The sequence below is a fragment of the Felis catus genome, chromosome A3 (genome assembly GCF_018350175.1).
Source record: "Felis catus isolate Fca126 chromosome A3, F.catus_Fca126_mat1.0, whole genome shotgun sequence".
Lineage (NCBI taxonomy): Eukaryota > Metazoa > Chordata > Mammalia > Carnivora > Felidae > Felis > Felis catus.
In genome coordinates, this window is record NC_058370.1 from 24,481,687 (window position 1) to 24,503,319 (window position 21,633).

At 39.6% G+C, this 21,633-nt stretch overlaps 1 protein-coding gene and 1 pseudogene across 2 annotated transcripts in view; one reads left to right on the top strand and one right to left on the bottom strand.

Annotated features, from left to right (window-relative positions):
* Nucleotides 1-21,633, top strand: part of PIGU (phosphatidylinositol glycan anchor biosynthesis class U) — an 83,609-nt gene that overhangs the window by 15,034 nt on the left and 46,942 nt on the right. For both annotated transcript variants that reach the window (XM_003983593.6, XM_019826620.3), the window contains 4 exons: nucleotides 7,593-7,652; nucleotides 8,494-8,556; nucleotides 15,489-15,598; nucleotides 17,801-17,901. In XM_003983593.6, coding sequence (XP_003983642.3) covers nucleotides 7,593-7,652; nucleotides 8,494-8,556; nucleotides 15,489-15,598; nucleotides 17,801-17,901 — 334 coding nt within the window. The remainder of the gene's footprint in view (nucleotides 1-7,592; nucleotides 7,653-8,493; nucleotides 8,557-15,488; nucleotides 15,599-17,800; nucleotides 17,902-21,633) is intronic.
* Nucleotides 1,173-1,599, bottom strand: LOC123384664 (annotated as a pseudogene).

Here is a 21,633-nt window from a genome sequence, read left to right on the forward strand (position 1 = left end):
AGTTGGTTAAACATCTGACTTCAGCTCAGGTCGTGATCTCATGGTTTGTGAGTTTGAGCCCCATGTTGGGCTCTGCGCTGTCAGCACAGAGCCCACTTCATGTCCTCTGTCTCCCTCTCTCTCTGCTCCTCCCCTGCTCACATTCTCTGTCTCTCAAAACAAAAATGAACATTAAAAAAGTATACTTTAAATATATATAGTTTATTTTATACTAATTATATTTCCATAAAACTAAAGTTAAAAAAAAAAGTGAGATTTCAGTTAAATGGTTAGTAAGTACATGTAGAAAAATAAAACTGGGTACAGGGATAAAGAGTGACAGTCAGGGCTGCCTGGGTGGCTCAGTTGGTTAAGTGTCTGGCTCTTGGTTTCAGCTCAGTTCATGATGTCATGGTTCATGAGCTCGAGCTCCACATCAGGCTCCATGCTGACACAATAGAAACTGTTTGGGATTCTCTTTCTCCCTCTCTCTCTGCCCCTCCCCTGCACTCACTCACTCCTTCAAAATAAACTTAATAAAAAAAAGAGTGACAGTTGGGGTGCCTGGGTGGCTAAGTCAGTCAAGTGTCTGACTTGGGCTTAGGTCATCATCTTGTGGTTTGTGGGTTCAAGCCCTGCGTTGGGCTCTTTGCTGACAGCTCAGAACCTGGAGCCTACTTTGGATTTTGTGTCTCCCTCTCTCTCTCTGCCCCTCCCCTGTTCACACTCAGTCTCTCTCTGTCTCTCAAAAATAAATGTTAAAAAAAAGAGAGTGAAAGTCATGTATGTGTCACTGTTTTAGATAGTGTGTTCAGGGAAGGCACTCTGAAAAAGTGAAATTTGAGTAAGAGATCTAAGTGAAGCCAGCATGTCATAGCATCTATGATGGCCCTGATTTGGGAATGCACTTGGCATTTGTGAGTGGAAAAAGAAGGCAAGTGTTAAGGCAGAATGAACAAAGAGGAGAATAATAAAGACAAATTATGCAAAGTTAGGAGTCAGATTATGTAGCACTTTTTATACACATGGTTAGGAGTTTGGTTCTTCTCTCTCTCTCTCCCTCTCTCTCTCTCTCTCTCTACCTACCTACCTATCTATCTTTAGTGTTATTATTTTTTTAGTGTAATTATTTTAATGTCCAAAATTATAATATGAAGACCAGAGCTTCCTCCTAGACTCAAAATTATAAATTCTTATAAATTGAGATACTTCTTATCTAATGTGGTTTCTAGGAAGAATTCATTCAAGTCCTCAGTGGTCATTTGCTCAAATGGAATTATGTTCTTCATCTTCTCTAGCTCTCTCGTATTCCTCAATCCTGGCCTTGGAGAGAGGTAAAAACTCAGCACAACTTTTTACATCTTTTTTCATAGCATCCTGGCATACGAGCCTTCAGGGCATTAAACTTCTCAAAGTCATTTGCCAAGTCAGCCTTTACCACATTGGCCTTGTATAAGCCCAGTTGATAGCGGGTGGATTCTTAGGTAGAGTAGCCAGTGTGGTTATAAGGGTCTCATTCCAAGACTTTAGGGAATTAACAGTGGTCTTTTGGTCTCAGGGTATGATCTTTCCAAGGGCTACTCAGTAAATGCCTATTAGAGAAAGTTTTTGCCCAGCCATCTTGAGATCCTTCACTAATCTTGGTGGCCCACGGTAGCAACTAGATTTTGTTTTTACTATGCTGGGAAGACATGGAGACTTTTAAGCCAGGAGAGGAGTGATCATATTTATTTTACATTTGATAAATATTGCTGTAGATACTGTAAGGGGAATTGACTCTAGGGACAAGAGGTGAAGCAGGAAAATGATTAGGAAGGATGCCTATGCAGTAGTCTAAGCAGGATGATGGTGGCTTCGGACTAGTGTAGTAACAATGAAGATGGTGAAAAGTGATTAGATTCTTTAAAAAAGTAATTAAATTCTGGTTATACTTTTAGAAGTAGACTTGTTAATAGATTTGATATGAGATACGAAGGCAAGATTCAAGGATATGATTCAAGAAGAGCAGGTTTTTTGTCCTGAGCAACTGAATAACTGAGGTTATTTAATGAGATGAGGCATACTGAGGGAGGAGCAGTTTTTAGGAGGGTAAGAAGTAAGAGTTCAGATTTCACCATATTAAGTTTGAAGACATCCAAATGACAATGGTAAGGCAACAGGCTATACAAATGTGAAACTCAAGAAGAGAGGTTCTGACTGGAGGTTTAAAATTGGGATCTGTCAGCCTATAGATGATATTTGAAAACATGGGACTTGGAAACCAATTTGACAATAAATTTCATATTACAAAAGAAACTAACAACTGAAAAAACAAACATGGGACTTGATGTAATCACCTAGTGTGATAGCTAGCCTCCATGATGGCCCCCAAAGATTTCTACCTCTGGTATTCACACTTGTGGTCCTCTCCCATATCATACCAGAGTTGGCTTGTATGACTGAAAAAAAAAATATGCAGAAATAATGGTATGTCACTTCATAAATTAGGTTATAAAAGACACTGTGGCTTACATCTTGGACTTTCTCTTGAAAAGATAGACAATAGACAATCTTGTTAAGGAATTTGCTCTAAAGGAGGGCAGAGAAATGGTATGGCAGATATCTGCTGAAGGCAGATATCTCATGAAGTTTTAAATGAGAATCTGCCCTATATTTATTGTGGCACTGTTTACAATGGCCAAGATGTGGAAGCACGCGTGCATGCATGCGCGCGCGCGCACACACACACACACACACACACATTGGAATATTATTTAGCCATAAAAAAGAATGGGATCTTGGCATTTGCAGCAACACGGATAGACCTAGAGGGTATTGTGCTAAGTGAAATAAGTCAGACAAAGACAAATACCATATGATTTCACTTACATGTGGAGTCTAAAAAACCCAAACAAATGAATAAACTAACAAAAAGCAGAAACAGACCCATAAATATAGAGAACAAACTGATGGTTGCCAGAGTGGAGTGGAGTGGGGTGGGGGAGATGGGCAAAATGGGTGAAGAGGAGTGATATAGGCTTTGAATTATGGAATAAAAGGGACAGCATAGGGAATGTAGTCAGAGGTATCATAATAGCATTGTATGGTGACAGATGATAGCCACACTTGTGGGGTGCATAACATAATATATAAACTTGTTGAATCACCATGTTGTACACCTGAAACTAATGTAGCACTGTGTGTCAACTATACTTCAGTGAAAAAAAAAAAGAACATGTGGCTCAGTCAGTAGAGCATGTGACTCTTTATTTTTATTTTTATTTAAAAAAAAATTTTTTTTTCAACGTTTATTTATTTTTGGGACAGAGAGAGACAGAGCATGAACGGGCGAGGGGCAGAGAGAGAGGGAGACACAGAATCGGAAACAGGCTCCAGGCTCTGAGCCATCAGCCCAGAGCCCGACGCGGGGCTCGAACTCACAGACCGTGAGATCGTGACCTGGCTGAAGTCGGACGCTTAACCAACTGCGCCACCCAGGCTCCCCATGAGCATGTGACTCTTAATCTCAGGGTTGGGAGTTCAAGCCCCACATTGGGTGTAGAATCTGTTTTAAAAAAACATGTAAAAACTCTCAAAACTTACTAAAATAAAATAATAAAATAGCAAAAAAATTGAGAATCTGTGTATATAGTTGCTGATGGGAATAATCCTGTGGATAGAGAAGTTGGTGATGTAGGGAAGAGAATAATTGAATGAGCATTGTCTTTGAGGAGGCAGGAAGGAATGAGATGCAGTTCATAAGGGGAGAATTTGACTTTAGGTAAGAAGAAAGTAAGTTCATCTGTTGTTAATAAGAGAGAATATAGGTATAGATAAAGGATGTTGGTCAGTGGGTAGTGGGAAAATAAGGTGGTTCTCATTTAATTGTTTCTTTTCTCAGTGAAATAAGAAATGAAGTTGTCAGATGACAGTGAGGAGTGGGGAGGGAAGTTGGAGGTTGAGGACAGGGGAAGATGTGAAACAGTCCTGTCAGAAAGAATATGTCAAATGAATGAATGGAAGAGCTGTATCTAGCCATTTAACCATTATTTAAAATGTTTCTCTGGGAAAATGCGTTCTTAGCTATAGTGAGGGAGTCTAGAACTTATTCTTACTCCTTACTGTTGTGTGTGTGTGTGTGTGTGTGTGTGTGTGTGTGTGTGTGTGTGTGTGTGTAAGTAAAAGGGGATAATGGTATGAGATAGTAATTTCCTGCTATTAGAAGCCATGTTAACTCTCTATACTTGTGTAAGATAACTTCTTGGGGACTGAACAGTTGCTTCCCCCAAACGTATTGGGGATGACCTCAAACTCGGAGTCCCTTGCTCCTCTTTCCTGAATATGGGTTAATTTGCTTGTAAGCTCAGTGTTCTTAAATCAAGAGCTACCTGTGTTTCAATATAGTTTCTTTAAATAATAAAGCATAAAGAAATCAAATTAAGGGTGCCTGGGTAGCTTAGTCGGTTGAGCATCCAACTTGATTTTGGCTCAGGTCATGATCCCAGGGTCATGGGGTTGAGCCTGCATTGGGCTCTGTGCTGAGTGTGGAGCCTGTTTAAGATATTCTCTCTCTCTCTCTCTCTCTCTCTCTCTCTCTCTCTCTCTCTCTCTCTCTCTGCCTCTCTGCCCTTCTCCCCCACTTGTGCTCTCTCTCTCTCCGAAATAAAAGAAAAAGAAAAAAATTATATGAAGCCAAGTGAAAAGAGTACTTTGGAAGAGAAAGTTCATCATTCCTTTGCCTTTTATTTTTTTTAATCTTCAGCTGATTTTACCATCTAGTTCTTAGGGAAAAGTAAGAATATGTTAAAGGGGAGAAGAAAAATCTGCACAGGAGAGAAAAAGAGAATTGTGGCAACCACATTAGATTTTATGACTACCTTCAACAAATGTTTCTATTTTGTGTTTAGCCAAGTAATGATCATAAAATTGTGAGTTCATTCAAAATTTACCCTACCCTGACTGGGAATGATTACTCACATGGAAATGTAGCATGAAGACAAATTATATTCAGTGTATACTTCTCTATAATAATATGATATACAGTTAAACTACCGTGGACATGTTAGTTCATTATGGAAACCAGCCCATTTGCTGATAGGCTTTTTGAGAACTATTTGTTCTGTCATTTCTGAGACCTACTTAGTGCCACTCTAAACTATCTAAAGCATCAAAGCACTTTGAAAGCAGGCTATTGGTAATATAAATATCAAGTTACTACTTCTTACTGACAAAGATAAATGCAAAAAAGAATCCATTAGTAGATAGTTGTAAAACATTTAGTTCTTTTAGAACTTTGGAAGGCAAAGTTGATGCCCTTGTTTTCAAAAGGAGGTAAAAAGTTGATCTCAGGTAGCTAACATATTGAGGTTTACTGTATGTTAGGCACTGTGCTAAGTAAGCACTTGTGCCCATTACCACTTACTCCTCCCAAGAACCCTGTGAAAGGTCACTATTCTTCTTCTTTTTTTTTTATGTTTATTTTTGAGAGAGAAAGAGAGACAGAGTGTGAGCAGGGAGAGAGACACAGAATCCAAAGCAGGCTCCATGCTCTGAGCTGTTAGCACAGAGCCCGACATGGGCCCCAAACCCACAAACCGCGAGATCATGACCTGAGCCAAAGTTGGACACTTAACCGTCTGAGCCACCCAGGCACCCCGAAAAATAGGTGGCTATTCTTATTTTATAGCTGAGGAAACTAAGGCTTGGAAGGGAAAAGTACACAGGTGGAACCTGGATTTAAACCTGAGTTTGACCCCAAAGCCTTGTTCTTTCTACTACACTAGCTAAAAAGCATGTTAGTGACCTTTGCAATATTACAGGATATATTTTTGCAAGTGATTGGGAGTTGGAAAGAGGTGCTCCTGAGTCACCAGCAAAAACTCACTAAAACCAAGTCATGCACTATCTTTCTGGTTCTGGCGGATTGGTGAACTGGCTTATAGTAGCAGATCAACCCTCCTGCCAAGAAAAACTAGGAAAGGAGGATGAATAGAAAAAAAAATATCTATTTGATGGTATTGGAAAGTATCAAGATAGCCAGGATTATTGAGGGGCTGAGATCCCAGAGAGGAAAATACAAAATGTGAGACTGACAGTCTGAGCTGCTTTCTCTTTGATGTATTTATCAATTTGTAAGTGGCATAGGCTGAGGTTAGAGAAAGAGAACAGAAATTGGCTGTTAAGAGGCTAAGGAGCTAAGTAGAGCTATTGGAAGTCTCACAGTGCTGGAGAAATAACAAAATCAAATGCATGGCCAACCAAGGTGGCAGGGCTCTGGTAAACATCTTTGCTTCCAATTGGGTCCTCCGAAGGACTACACTGAAGGAAGGAATAAGGGTAAACGACATATAGATATTACAAAAAAATAAATCAAAGGGGCACCTGGGTGGCTCAGTCCATTAAGCATCCGACTCCTGTTTTCGGCTTGGGCTATGATCCCAGGGTTGTGGGATTGAGCCCTGCATAGGGTTCCACGCTGAGAGTGGAGCCTCCCTCTGCCCCTTTTTCCCAGTTGTGCACTCTTTCTCTCTCTCTCTCACTCTCTCACACAGACACACACACACACACACACACACACACACACACACACACACAGATCTAGCTTAATTAGCTAAACTAATTAGATTAAGGTGATGCTATTCTATTCTAATGCTTGCCAGAAATTTAAAGAAATCTTTTCTGGAAGAAAATAGCCTTGTCCAGAACCTCTAAAATTTTTCATATCTATAATGTCCATCATTCAACCAAAAGTTACCAAGCGTAATAAAAGAGAAAAAAAAATAGACACTACGGATTCTCAGGCGATTCAGATATTGGAGCTGTCAAACTTAGACTGTAAGATAACTGTGGTCAGTGATTAATATGCACAAAAAATAAGTGACGAGGCAGAGAATTTCTCCAGGGAACTGGAATGTATAATAATGAATCAAATGGAAATTCTAGAACTGGAAAACATAATAGCAAATTAAGAATGCAATAGGCACAGTTAACAGCCAATTACACAAAGCTAAAGAGAAGACTCATGGGGCACCTGACTGGCTCAATCAGTAAAGCATGTGACTCTTGATCTTAGGGTTGTGTGTTCCAGCCCCACATTGGGTGTAGAGTTTACTAGAAAAATAAATAAAATCTTGGGACATTTGGGTGGCTCAGTCGGTTAGGTGTCCGACTCTTGATTTCGGCTCACATCATGATCTCACTGTTCATGAGTTCGAGGCCTGCTTGGGATTCTCTGTCTCCCTCTCTCTCTGCCCTTCCCCCATGCATGCATGCTTACTCTTGCTCTCTCAAAAATAAATAAACAAAAAAATAAAAAAATAAATCTTTGAGAAAAAAAGAGGACTCATGATCTGGAAGATAGGTCTGTAGAAAATATCTAGACTAAAGCTTGGAGAGAAAAGGATAGAAAACAGAAAAAAAAGAGAGATCTATGAGATATAAAACATCTCAGAAGACAGAAGAAGGGAAAACATTTCCCAGCTTATTTTATGAGTTCAGCAATCTTGGTCCACTATGGAGTTCCCCTTGGCTATTCTGTATGCCTTAGAATTAAAGTTTACCTCATACCTTTACTACTCTTGAAACTGATAATAGTAAGATTTAAGTTAATTTGTTTGTTTGTTTTTCTCCTACAGACTCCATTAATAATATACCTCTTTCATTTCCTGATTGACTATGCTGAATTGGTATTTATGGTAAGTAACCTTCCACATGAAATCAACACGTATATATCTTTATAGTCTTTTATCTTGTTGTTTTTAAGAAAAATTATCTTTTAGGAACTTAGGAGTTGCTCAGAGTGTGAAAGCAAAAACCTATCCTTAATTGAATTCAAGGAACTGTGATATATTATGGAAGTATGGGGAGTAGTCTCTGACATCTGACCAGTTCTAATTCCTTATACTTTTAAAATTTGGTTTCTGGACTATGTAGTCTCAAACTTTCTAGTGCCAAAATTCTATGATTGGCTTTAATTGTAGTGCCAGTGTAGAGGGCATCCTGAAGTTCCTAAGCATTCTGCCAAGAGATTCCGTGCAGTGGACATAGGCCTGATGAGACTCTTAGGAGCAATAGCCTTCAAAGTTGAGATGACAGGGCTGTTTTGAGAGAGAGTAATTTGAAACACTTGCCTAATGTAGAGTTGAAAATCTGGGTCAAATAGGAGATCCAATGAGGTCTTCCTTAATAATTATAATGGCTGCTGTTTATTGAGGACTTATTTAGTGCTGGGCACTTGACATACATCAGGCCTGCAAAGTATTGGGTATTATTCCTACTTTATAGAAAACTTAAGTAACTTGCAATTAAAGAACAGATGTGGTACACCAGGCTAACATAAACCTTGATGGGTCCTTATCCTCAAGGTTTTCCAGTCAAATCTCCCTGAAAGGCTTTATCTTTGGGTAGTCAAAGTGAGGCTTGAGGTTCTGCCTGACTGGACAAATTCATTACCAAATAGCCCACCACCATCCAAAACCTCTAGGCCCTGGCAGCATTTCCTCACTCTTATACTATTGTTTCTCTTTCTTTTGACAGGTAACTGATGCACTCACTGCCACTGCCCTGTATTTTGCAATCCAAGACTTCAATAAAGTTGTGGTAAGTAGTCAGTGGGTGAGACAAAACTGGTGGAATTTTTTGGTAGCCTTCTGGTCTCTGTTATTACAAAAAATCAAAGGTCATGTACTTAAGGATCCAGCTGTTTAAAAATACTAAGAAATAGGAATGAAGCTTCTGGCCTGTTAAGCCAGCTCTGCAATGGCCAAACCTAAACCAACAAGACAGCTTCACTAATAGATACAGAAAGGTCAGTTTAATCTCTGTAGCTTAATATCCATTCACCTGTGCAACTTTAGACTTTCTGGAGCAGAGTTGAACTACAGTTATAGTAATGAGGACCCTTAATAATCTTCCTTTCATGAGTATAGCTTTTAACTCACTGTGTTATGCCTATCTGAGGTAAAATTGGATTCCCAATGTAGTTTCTGTTTCCCTACAGAGAACAATCTTACTTGGAAAATTTGGCATGTAGTAAATGCCTGTAGAAAGTTTTTTTTTTTTAAATAAGGTGTAATCTTTTTTTTTTTTAAGTTTATTTATTTATTTTGAGAGATAGTGAGCAAGCAGGGGAGTGGCAGAGAGAGATGGAGAGAGAGAGAGAGAGAGAGAGAAAGAGAGAAAGAAATAAAGAAAGAATTCCAAGCAGGCTCCATGCTGCCGGTGCAGAACCCGACATGGGGCTTGAATCTACAAACTATGAGATCATAACCTGAGCTGAAATCAAGAGTCAGACATTTAACTGACTGAGTCACCCAGGTGCCCCCTTTTTTAAAATTATTTTTGAGAGAGAAGGAGAGAAAGCACGTGAACAGGGAAGGGGGAGGGAAAGAGAGAGAGAGGGAGAGAGGATCCGAAGTGGGCTCTGTGCTGACAGCAGAGAGCCCGATGTAGAGGCTTGAACTCATGAACTGTGAGATCATGACCTGGGCCGAAGCCAGACACTTAACCCACTGAGCCACCCAGCGCCCCGCCTGTAGAAAGTATTGATGAAGTATTGATGTAAACTTTAGTCTTAATCCGTATGTAATAGCCAAAGGGAGTGATATATCGTGACCATTTTCATTTTCCTGGGTTCTGAAAGAGTTAACAGATTAACCATGTGTACTATCCATGTAGTTATTTTAAAAATTGGCTGCAGTCCTCCTTGACTGGCTGGGAGCCACTGAGATTAACTGGGGAGAGAGAAGGCTGCATCCCACTGGTGTTGTCTGTGGTTTATTTTCACATCTGTTACCAAGTAATAGAACCAGAAGTAGCAGTCTGCCTTTCTGTGGCACTGGTCATTAGTAACAAAGCTAGTGAATTCTACAATTATGGACCTCAAAGAGATTTACAAAATATCTGGATTGGGAGTTCTTAAATTGGGGTCTGTTTATAGGCTTAATAGCCCTATAAGACCAGAGAGTGTACATCTTAAACCAGTGGAGCATTTGGGACATAAACAAACCTGAGGGCATTATGCTAAGTAAAATAAGTCGACAAAGACAAATCTTGTATGACCTTATTTATATGTGGAATCTAAAAAAGTAAAACTGGGAAGCCTGATTGGCTTAGGCAGTAGAACATGTGACTCTTGATCTCAAAGTCGTGAGTTCGGGACGCCTGGGTGGTGCAGTCAGTTGAGCGTCCCACTTCAGCCAGGTCACGATCTCGCGGTCCGGGAGTTTGAGCCCCACGTCAGGCTCTGGGCTGATGGCTCAGAGCCTGGAGCCTGTTTCTGATTCTGTGTCTCCCTCTCTCTCTGCCCCTCCCCCGTTCATGCTCTGTCTCTCTCTGTCCCAAAAATAAATAAACGTTGAAAAAAAAAAATGAAAAAAAAAAAAAGTCGTGAGTTCAAGCTCCACATTGGGCATAGAGCTTACTTTAAGTAAACAAATGAATAAAAAGTCAAACTCCTAGACACAGAGTAGATTGGTGGTTGACAGGGGGTGGGTTTGGAGATAGGGGAAATGGGAGGGTATTGGTCAAAGGGTACAAACTTTGGTTGTAAGATGAGTAAATTCTGGAGATCTAATGTATAGCATGGTGACTATAGTTAACAATATTATATACTTGAAAGTTGCTAAAGGAGTATATCTTAAATGCTCTTACCACACACACACACACACACACACATACACACACACACACAGGAATTATGTGAGGTGATGGGTATGTTAACTAACCTTATTGCGGTAATCATTTTGCAATATGTACATGTATTAAATCTTATTGTACATTTAAACTTACACAATATCATATGTCAGTTGTATTTCAGTAGGATTGGAAAAGAAAAGAAAATTTTAGGGACTGAGGTGAAATGCTTCAACAGCATTCCTTTGAGGGCTAGAGATGAAATAATTGGGTGTGAAATTCATAAGCTGAGGAATGCAGAGATAAATTAGCAGTGGTTATTTTCTTCCCCAAGATAGATTGTGTATGTAGACCATAGTCTTTGTTCTTTGAAGTTATATGCCAAAATATTTAGGGGTGAAATGTCATGATATCCACAGCTTACTTTCAAATAGTTCAGAAAAAGAATTTGCATGTTTGCGTATGTATGTGTAGAGGTAAAGGAAATGTGGCAAAATGTTAACAATTAGTGGATCTAGGTGTTTTATTTATAAACTTTTCTATAGTTTATAAATTTTCAATAAAAAACACTGGGGAAAAAGTAGATCTGTGTCTGTACCCACCAGTGTATGTGTATACACGTGCATATGCACACACACACACACACACACACACACACACATACATATACACGGTATAGATGTGATATATGTGAATATCCAAGGGAGGGTTGGTAGCTTTCATTTAAGAACACGGCTAGATCTTTTCAACCAAAATGTAAAACTGAAATGTGTTTTAGTGAAAGTTGATTAGAGATGCCAACATCATATGTACTCCTTTTTTTGCTGTTCAACTGTCATAAACATACCACGCATACACCCTAATTAAAACCATTTTTTAATGGTGAGAGAAGCTTAAGGGTAAGTAATGAAGCTAGGTTTCATTTAATTTCCTAACAAAGTTAGACGTCAGTGTCAGTAGAAGAGATCCCTTTAATTTAGAGCAATGATAATTTTAATTCATTTGTTTATTATTTGAGTTTATATGGAAACATACAGAGAATTTTTTTTCTTTGTGTGATTTAAAGAGGTTGAGAGAAAAACAAATGAGCTGTTGTTGATACCCTGTTTTTTAACACACCAAAACATTCTGTTGTCACCAAGACTGAATTGAAATTTGGAGTAGTTTTGTTTCTCCATCCTCAGAATTCAGCCTATTGGAACTTAGGTTTCTTGGTCAGAACAAGAGTTTTATTTACACTGTGTCAAAAATTAACTCATTCTGAATGGCAGATTTTTGATGATGTGGATAGAGTATCAGCACATATCTTCCCCCAAATCTTCCCCACTTTGTCAGAATGGGCCCATAGCATATGGAAGAATTTTAGTCTTGCTGGGATTTAAGACCAGATCCCTGGTAACAAAGCTGTGTCTATACTCAAAACGTGTTCTGGAAAACTATGGTGCAAAGGTGGGTTCCATTCCTAGCCCTTCTCCAGCTGTTAGCCTATGGAATATGAATGCTGATTGATTGTAACCAGTGGATTCTCACATTTTACATCTACCTTACTTGACAAAAGCATTGTTGTTAATCTAGTCTGTCCTTTGCTGAGATTGTACTTTCTATTTGGGACTCAGAATTCGTGTTAGAAAGTTGCTTGTAGTTTGAGAGAGAGTGATAAAAATGTGTCTTCCCTTAATGTGATTAGAGGGTTGTAAATTTGGAGCATAGACTCCTGAGCTTGGAATGTGGTGAGGCTAACAGAGATGTGGTGGGGGAGGAGTATTCACTACTCCACCTCTGGACACCCTAGTTTTGGGGGTTGCAAATTGGTATAGATACAGATTCAATTATTAGAAAAAGCTGTTTATTTGAAGCAGGGGAATAATGTCCTTGTAAAACCAAATCTTGTAAGGACAAGGAAAAGCTGCATAGAGAAGTGGATAGAAGGGAAAGAAAACTCCACCCTGGAGATTTATTTTTTAATTAAAAATGTCTATTGAAATACAACACACATATGGAAAAGTGCACAGGCATCTGTGTATAAGGTGATTAATGATCACAGAGGTAATGATCACTCAGGTAATTTCCTTTTAGGCCACTTTTAATCTCTCTTATGATAGTTTTAAATCTCATCATTGTCAAGGCTGCTGAATATATAGAAATATTTATCTTTGGATTTTAACTTGTACTCCTTAACCTCACTTATTTTTATACTTTAACATTTTCTTAGTGTGTGTGTATTTGCTTTTCCTTTGACTTTTAGCCATTTTCCTGTCTCTGACTGGATCCAGTGGGGATTTTTAAAAGGGAGTTTGGCTGTTCTTCGGGGGAGCTGAGTCAATAATTGGGACCATGAGGCCAGGCATCATGGGGGCTTTGCTGGTGAGCTTGGGGGGAGACAAAAAGAGATAGCAGAGAATCTGGGGACTGCTGACCTGATTGCCTTTCTCTCCTGCAGGCTCTCCTTTTATAAATCTTTCTGTTTCAAAGTATTTTGGAAGATTGGAGTTATTAGGAAGTACTTTTCTTTAGTTGTTGGCATAGGGTCACCTCTGCCCAGGATCTGCACATACCTGTTTAGCTGTCCCCATCCCTTCCTATAGTCCTGATGGCAGGCTTCCAGCCTGGGGACTGGGTCTGCATTCCCACCTGTATCTCTGGCTGCTCCTGGATTGACTCCCTGCTTCCCTTCAACAGGCTTCTTTGAGGATCTCCCCCCAGCCAGGTGGCCTTCTTTTTTTTTAATTTTTTTTTCAACGTTTATTTAATTTTTGGGACAGAGAGAGACAGAGCATGAACGGGGGAGAGGCAGAGAGAGAGGGAGACACAGACTCGGAAACAGGCTCCAGGCTCTGAGCCATCAGCCCAGAGCCCGACGCGGGGCTCGAACTCACGGACCGCGAGATCGTGACCTGGCTGAAGTCGGACGCTTAACCGACTGCGCCACCCAGGCGCCCCCAGGTGGCCTTCTTTTTGCAGGAACTCAGGGACCCTTAGCTAGCAGGGCCTCCTTCCTCTACCACTGCTGCAGCTGTCCTCGCTAAGTGCTCTATCTGCTGAGCCAGCCCCCTCCTCTCTGATAAAAGCACTGTAGTTTATATATTGTCTTTTTAATTAAACAATCCCAGATGTGCATGGTAGCCTAACTTTTATCGATAATAATTCCCACTGTTTAACCCGAACTCTCAGAGATGATCAAAGGAGGTTTTTGAAGGTTGTTCTGGTTTTCTGATTAACCCATTACTACTAAATTTGTGCAAGAAATCTGGGCTTACCTGTGTTCCTGTGATAACTTCTCTACTTTCTTTTGAATTGAAAAATGGATCTTTAAATTTTTTTTAATTTTCCATTAAAAAAAATTCTGAAATACCTAAGACATACAAAAATATGTAAAGAATAATATGTACTGGGGCGCCTGGGTGGCGCAGTCGGTTAAGCGTCCGACTTCAGCCAGGTCACGATCTCGCGGTCCGTGAGTTCGAGCCCCGCGTCGGGCTCTGGGCTGATGGCTCAGAGCCTGGAGCCTGTTTCTGATTCTGTGTCTCCCTCTCTCTCTGCCCCTCCCCCGTTCATGCTCTGTCTCTCTCTGTCCCAAAAATAAATAAAAACGTTGAAAAAAAAATTAAAAAAAAAAAAAGAATAATATGTACTGTGAACTTACTTCAACTTAAAAAATAAAACATTACACATAAAGTTGCCTCTGAGACTTTCATCTCCTTATTCTTCCTCTCACCAGTTACCACTGTTGTGAATTTAGTGTTTATTGTCCCCACACAGGGCCTAACTTCTACTACTTTTGCATATATACCTAAATAACACGTAGTATTGTTTTGCATGCTTTTAACTTTGTGTAAATGGTATAGTGCAATGTTCTGTACATGCATTTTTTTATCATTAAATCTTTAATCCTGCACACTTGCTACTCTGACATCTCTGCACTACTCTCTTTTATAATCGGTTGCAGCCTTGAATTTATCCTGTCGAAATAAGATTCTTGGGCCATTAAATCAGCAAGGCTACCCATTTGGGGTTCAGAGGCTTTTTCCATCTATAGTCTGACCCATGTTTGCTTATAGGGTTGCCTAACTTTTTTTCATTCTGGAGTACACCCATGAACTTGTTGGGACATACCAGGGGAAGGCAAGAGCTTTCCACCCCCGTCTCACTCCCTCCTGACTCTCCAGCTGCCCAGCCACACCCAGCCCTCCTCCTTTTCTTCATCATGGCCATTCCCCACTTCCTCTGTGGGAGTCAAAAACTTGAAACAGGAGAACATGGAAGAAAACCTGGGATACTGTGACATTCAGGGGATCATTTTACTTTGCATGAAAATATTTCACTTTGCTGATGGAAGGAGTTCTTAGGCCACTCATGGTAACTCTTCAACAGGGCTGGGAACATTGCTTTGCCATTTATTCATTCAGTCATTCAATAGATATTTATTGTTTGCTCACTGTGCCAGGTATTGGAAATTATTGGCAAAAACATGGTCCCTGTCCTCATGGAACTCATAGTCTAGTGAGGGAGACAGATATTAGTCACATAAATAAAGTCATAACTGTGAACAGCGCTATGAAAGAATGTGTATTAATAGGGACATTTTACCTACTTGAAGGGGGTTAGTGTGCCTTCCTGAGGAAGAAATGATTTAACAGATCTAAAGACTATGTGGGAGCTAATAAGGAAAGAGAAGAAGAGGTTGTTCCAATTCAAATGCAAAGGCCTGGGAGCAGGAGAGGTATGGCATGTTCATGGTGCCAGAACCCAGAAAATGAGAGGTGAGGCGAGAGGTGGGTATGAGATGAACCTGGAGAGGTAGGGCCAGACCAGGTGGGGCCATGTGGGCCATGGAAGGACTACTGTCTTCATTCTAAAAGCAATGGGAAGTAATGTGTTTTGTCATTTTTTTTTTCCAGTTTAAAAAGCAGAAACTCCTCCTAGAACTAGACCAGTATGCCCCAGATGTGGCTGAACTCATCCGAACCCCTATGGAAATGCGTTACATCCCTCTGAAAGTGGCCCTGTTGTAAGTATTATTTGACAAAACAGGGCTCGGTGCCAGTGAATGCGAGGAAAATCTGATGAGACTTTCTCATGTTGTTTGTTGTATTTTTGGAGATCTGCGGTCTTAGTCATCAAGTACTTGCTGTGGTTCTGTTGCACAACTGGGGTTCTGGCCAGCAAAAGAGACAGAGCCATTCTGTCTCTTTTGGGACAAAGCTTCACACAGGGACATGCACAATCAGCCCTTCACAAATGCTTTTTCACTCCATGCTGATCTGGGCTCCAGCCTACTTGTAACCCATGTTTCTTTAAAAAAAAAAAAAAACAAAACAAAAAAACAAAGTTATTTAATTGTATATATGGATTGAATAAAATTCCAATCTTTATATGGCCATTATTTTGAGCATCTCCTATGTTTCATATACAGTTAGTCCCCCATTTGTAGTTTAGAAAACTATAGCTAGATAGACCCATCCCAGCTGGGTGACCAGTATGGGAGAGTGGAACTTATTGAAGCTCTTTAAAAGAATTCTCTAGGAGTACTCAGTGCTGCCTGTAAGTTTAATTCTTTCAGGTTATTCTTGTTTATATAGAGATAGGCAAATGTGAATAATTATTCAGTCAGCTCATAGTCATTGAATATGAATAATATACTAGCTTCTAGGGATATACTGTAAACAAGATGGGCAAATTTCCTCATGGAAAAACATGACCTTAGAACTTCAGAATTAGAAGGGGCTTGTGAGGACAGCTTATTCAACCCTCTGCTTTGTATGTGTATCTCCTGTTCAGTATTAGGTGGTGTGCAGCTGCTTTTTGAACATCACCTGCTATTTAGAAATGGCTTTCTTCCCCTCTCCCACCAAACAGCTTTCATTTCTATGTATTTCAGAAATACTAGCAAGAACTACCTAATTAGAACCAGAGGTTTAGCAACATTATGAATCCCTTATGGACTCATTTATCTCCTGGGGATACTTTTATAATAGCAGCAGCCATTTCTTTAAAGGTTGTATAACAAGCCTGTCTGTAATTCTTGAAAAAAAACACCAACAATTTCTGGGCCTTTGGTTTTTAGAACTGCTACTCTTACAGCCTTGGGAGGTATTGGATTTAAGGTCTTTACTGGTGAATAATAATTATAATCTCTCCCTGAGACACTGGTATGTTTCTTCCTATCTAATAATCAGAATTATGTAACTGGTTTCCCTTTTCACTTTGTCTGCCAGGAAACTCAGAGCCAGATTTAAAGCTGATTATTACAGTGCTGTAGAAAACCCATTTGGTCTTTTTTCCCTGGCCTTTTTTTTTTTTTTTTTTATGTTTTTCCTGGTCTTGATTTTTTTTTTGTTTCTATTTTTATTTTCCTATTATTTTTTATTACCTGTTCTCATTTGAGCTGCCTCAAATCTTCTGAAGAAGAGGATAGAAATAAAATAATAATCTATTTTGACTACACAAGATTTCCCTAATCAGCATTTTAAATTCATTGCTCAGCCCATTCCTTCCCACCTCAAGACAAGACTAGGTTTTTGAGCTTAATTCCTTCCAGTAGAAGTTCAAGATGTCCTGTGAAGTTCCATGACAACCAGCTCATTGAATTCAGTAGATACTTACCCTGTACTTGGGATCTAGCTTGGTGGATACAGCTTGACTACCAAGAGAGCTAAACCAAAGCTACTCTGACCTCTCAGAGGAACGGGGGGGGGGGGGGGGTATCCTGTGTCAGAGCTTAGGAGCCCAATTGAGGAAAAATTACCTCCTGGTTTTCAAAGACAACTGTAGCCATTCCTAAAATATATGGCTCTGTGGGAGTTGGTAAAATTTTATCACTTATGAGATCTGAAGTACTAGAAAGAACATAGGCTTTAGAGCCAGGAGGTACTGATTTTGAATGTATTTATTAACTTGTGAAGCCTTGGGCAAATTACTTAACCACTGAGTCTCAGTTTCCTCATCGGAGGAATGATGGTATCACTAGTTTACTGGATCTCTGTGATGATTTACCACACAGCACATACTAGGTAGTGAATGTTCGGTGTCTTATATTAATTGGTGCCAACACCATTTCATTCTCTTTACTTAAGAGAACTCATTTCTAAGAATTGCCTTCCCTTGAGTATGGTTTTAGTAAATCCCTTGACTTGCCTACCTGTGGTGGCCAGGACTCCCTGGTCCTTTGACTGGGATTACTGATGCCAATTTTGTATGTTTTTTCCCCCAGCTATCTCTTAAATCCCTACACGGTCTTGTCTTGTGTTGCCAAGTCTACCTGTGCCATCAATAACACCCTCATTGCCTTCTTCATTTTGACCACGATAAAAGGTAAGGCCCCAAAGGAAAGCCCAAAGCTCGGTCCCTGACTTGATTTGTGTAGGGTTTTGTAATACTTCTTCTGTGGATTAAAAAAAAAAAAAAATCCAACACTTAAGAACATATTTTTTAATTACACAAATAATACAGGATTATTATAGGAAATTTAGGTAAGCTAAGAGAAAAAAAAATTAGAAGATGCTGAAATTCTACTACTCAAGAGAGTTACTGTTAATAGAGTTGGAAAAAAACAAACAATGGGGCACCTGCCTGGGTCAGTTGGAAGAGCATGGGACTCTTGATCTTGGGGTCCTGAGTTTGAGCCCCATTTGGGTCTACGTAGAGATTACTTTAAAAAATAAGCAAATAAACTTTAAAAAACAAACAAAAAACTGAGAAAAAGCTTACAATGAGAAGAGCAGTCCTTTGCCTCTCTTCCCATCCCTAGTTCAACTTCAAAAGAACTACTTTCTGGCTTTTGCTGGTATTTACTTCCATATTTCTTCTCTTTTATTTTTTTCAAAAAATTTTTAATGTTTACTTATTTATTTTGAGAGAGAAAGAGAAAGCAGGGAAAGGGCAGAGAAAGGGAGAAATAGAGAATACTAAGCAGGCTCCATGCTGCCAGCACAGAGCCTGATGCAGGGCTCGAACCCACGAACTGTGAGATCATGACCTGAGCTGAAACCAAGAGTCGGAGGCCTAACCAACTGAGCCACCCAGGTGCCCTACTTCCATATTTCTAAGATCTCATATTGCTATTTCATGAATTATATATTTTAGACATTATATATTGCATTCCCATATGGGAGATAAAGATTCAGCTCTTTTGTATCATGTCTTCACTTCCCTTTTACCTAAGAGAAGTTATATCACAGTCTTGATTAAATCAGTAGTTGGTACCTATATTTTATGACACAGTATGTATTATTCATTGTTGGGCAAAGTAGTAACTATGATTACTTTTTCTTTCTTGTATAACCTTTTCTTCTTCCTGGGGTTAATAATTATCTTTTGGGGGGGCACCTGGGTGGCTCAAAAGGTTAAGCATCCGACTCTTGGTTTTGGCTCAGTTCATGAGATCAAGTCCCACATTGGGCTCTGTGCTGACAGTGCAGAGCCTCCTTGGGATTCCCTCTCTCTCCCTTTCTCTCTGCCCCTCCCCCACTTATGTGTAGGGTCTCCCTCTCTCTCTCTCTCAAAATAAATAAAAATTAAAAAATAATAATAATAATTTTTTTTGCTTGTTTTTGCTTAGTCTTTTTGTCCCAATCCCTATTTTCCCCCAGTTGTTCTGCTAGATCTATCAAGTGCCTAACAATAGTTTTTAAAAAATGCTTATTTATTTATGTTTAGAGTTTTAAAATTTGCTTGAGAGAGAGACAGAGTGTGTGAGTGGGGGACAGGCAGAGAGAGAGGAGAAAGAGAATCCCAAGCAGGCTCCCTTGTTGTCAGCACAGAGCCCATTGTGGGGCTTGATCTCACAAACAGTGAGACCATGACCTGAGCTGAAATCAAGAATGGGATGCCTAATGGACTGAGTCACCTAGGCGCCCCTAAAAAATGTTTAAATGCATCAAATATTCTATCAGTTCCATTTTTTATCTGAAGACTTCTCTCACACATCCTGCATCCTGCCCCAATCTTCCCTGTTTCTTTCTGGGCCTGGTGCAAAGCTGTCATACTGGGACTCCCCTTTACAATTCTCCTGTGTCATTTCCCTTCTTTCCTGGATTCCTTCTCTCCTTCATTGATTTTTTTCCTCTGTTTTGCTAAAGTGTTTCCTCTAGTAGTTTCCTAAGAAAGGGTGTAAGAGGTACATATTTTGAGTCATTCTTCGTCTGAACACAGTCTTTATTCTAGTTTAGCACCAAATTAATAGTTGGGGCAAAGTATAGAATTCTAGACCAGAAAAACTTTTCCTTCAGAATTTGGAGGTATTGCTTCACTGTCTTCTCGCATCCTGGTTGCTATTCAGCAGTTTGATGCCATTATATGTAACCTATTTTTTTCTGAAAGATTTAGGATCTCCTTTTTGTCCTCAGTGTTTTGAAATTTTATGATGCTATGTCTTGACATGGGTCTTTTTTAATTTATTATGCTTGGTACTTGGGAGACTCTTTCAGTATGGACACCAGTGTCCTTTAGTTCTAGAAGGTGTTCTTGTACTATTTTTCAAATTCTTTCCTCTCTGTTTTCTCTGTCCTCTTGTTTGGGACATGTATTGGATATTGGCCTTTCTTGATTGGTCTAATTTGCATATATTATTTTCAGTGGACTTTTCCATCTTTTTTTGCTTATATACTTCCTCTTACTTTTGCTGGGATACTACTGTGTTTCTGTTTATTTTTTATTTTTATTTTTTATTTGAGAAAGAGAGACAGAGACTGACTCTTAATCAGGCTTCACGCTCAGCACAGAGCCTGATGTGAGGCTCAATCCCATGATCCTGGGATTATGACCTGAGCTGAAATCAAGAGTCATATGCTCAACTGACTGAGCTACCCAAGTACCCCACTGCTGTGTTTTTATCTTCTAACTCTACTATTGAATTTTTAATTTTTTTAAAGTTTGTTTATTTATTTTGAGAGAGCATGAGTGAGAGAGAGGCAGAGAGAGAGAGAATCCCAAGTAGGCTCTGCACTGTCAGCATAGAGCCAGATGCAGGGCTTAAACCCATGAATTGTGAGGTCATGACCTAAGCAGAAATTGAATGCTTCACTAACTGAGCCACCCAGGTGTCTGAATTTTTAAATTGCATATATATATATATTTTTTTTATCTGTTTTTATTTTTTTATGCCTATTTTTAAGTTAAACTCTATGCCCAATGTGGGGCTCAAACTCATTACCCTGAGATCAAGACTCACATGCTCTACCGACTAAGCCAGCCAGATGCCCCTATTTTTTTATTTTAAAGTTCTTTCTTTGTCTCCAGTTGTTTCTTTGAAGCATCCTATTATTATTTTATCACCACAGTATCCTCTCTTCTCCCTTTGAGTTTTGGTTGTTTTTTTTTTTTGTTTATTTGTTTGTTTTTTAGTTTACATCAGTTCTAAGCACAGTCCCTTTGTCTTCCTGGACCCCCACTCCCCACCTGCCCTTTTTCTTTTCCTTTTTGTTTTGGTCTCTGTCTTTCACATGGGAGGATTTTCTCTTATTTTTGATGATCCTTGGCTGTTTGTCTGTTATTTAAAACTGAGGCACTAACACGTTCATTCAAGACTCTGTGAATGGGCAGGAATCAGGCTCACTGTACGGAGATCTGGCAGTGGGCTGACCTTTTTTCTTGGAGGTATCCCTAAATGTCTTCATTTATAATAGGTTTTCTTTTCCTCTGGAATACTTTAATTTTTCCAAAGAAGAATCTTCCAATTTTCTGCCTAAGGGTAACCAAGATGAAGTTTTGGTGGGGTGGGGGGCTTATGTGACCAATTGCTAGAGTTGAAAGAGCAGGAAAAGGGGCCACAACTGACTGCAATATAAAGACTTTATGTAATCTCATTACTTTTCAGCCCACACTTCCTCTCAGCCCATTACTATGAATAGTATCCTCTAGACCTGTGTCTCTTTAGTGTTCTCTGAAACTGTAGTTTCTGGGGGTGGAGTAGAAGGTAGAAAGATGGGGTATGTAGGGGTAGTCATCGGACTGCACATAGATGAGATGTGACCTGGGGTTCTGACGTCTGTTTCAGCTTGATTTTCATCTCTGTACCCCCACTTTCCATAGTACCTGATGCCTTCA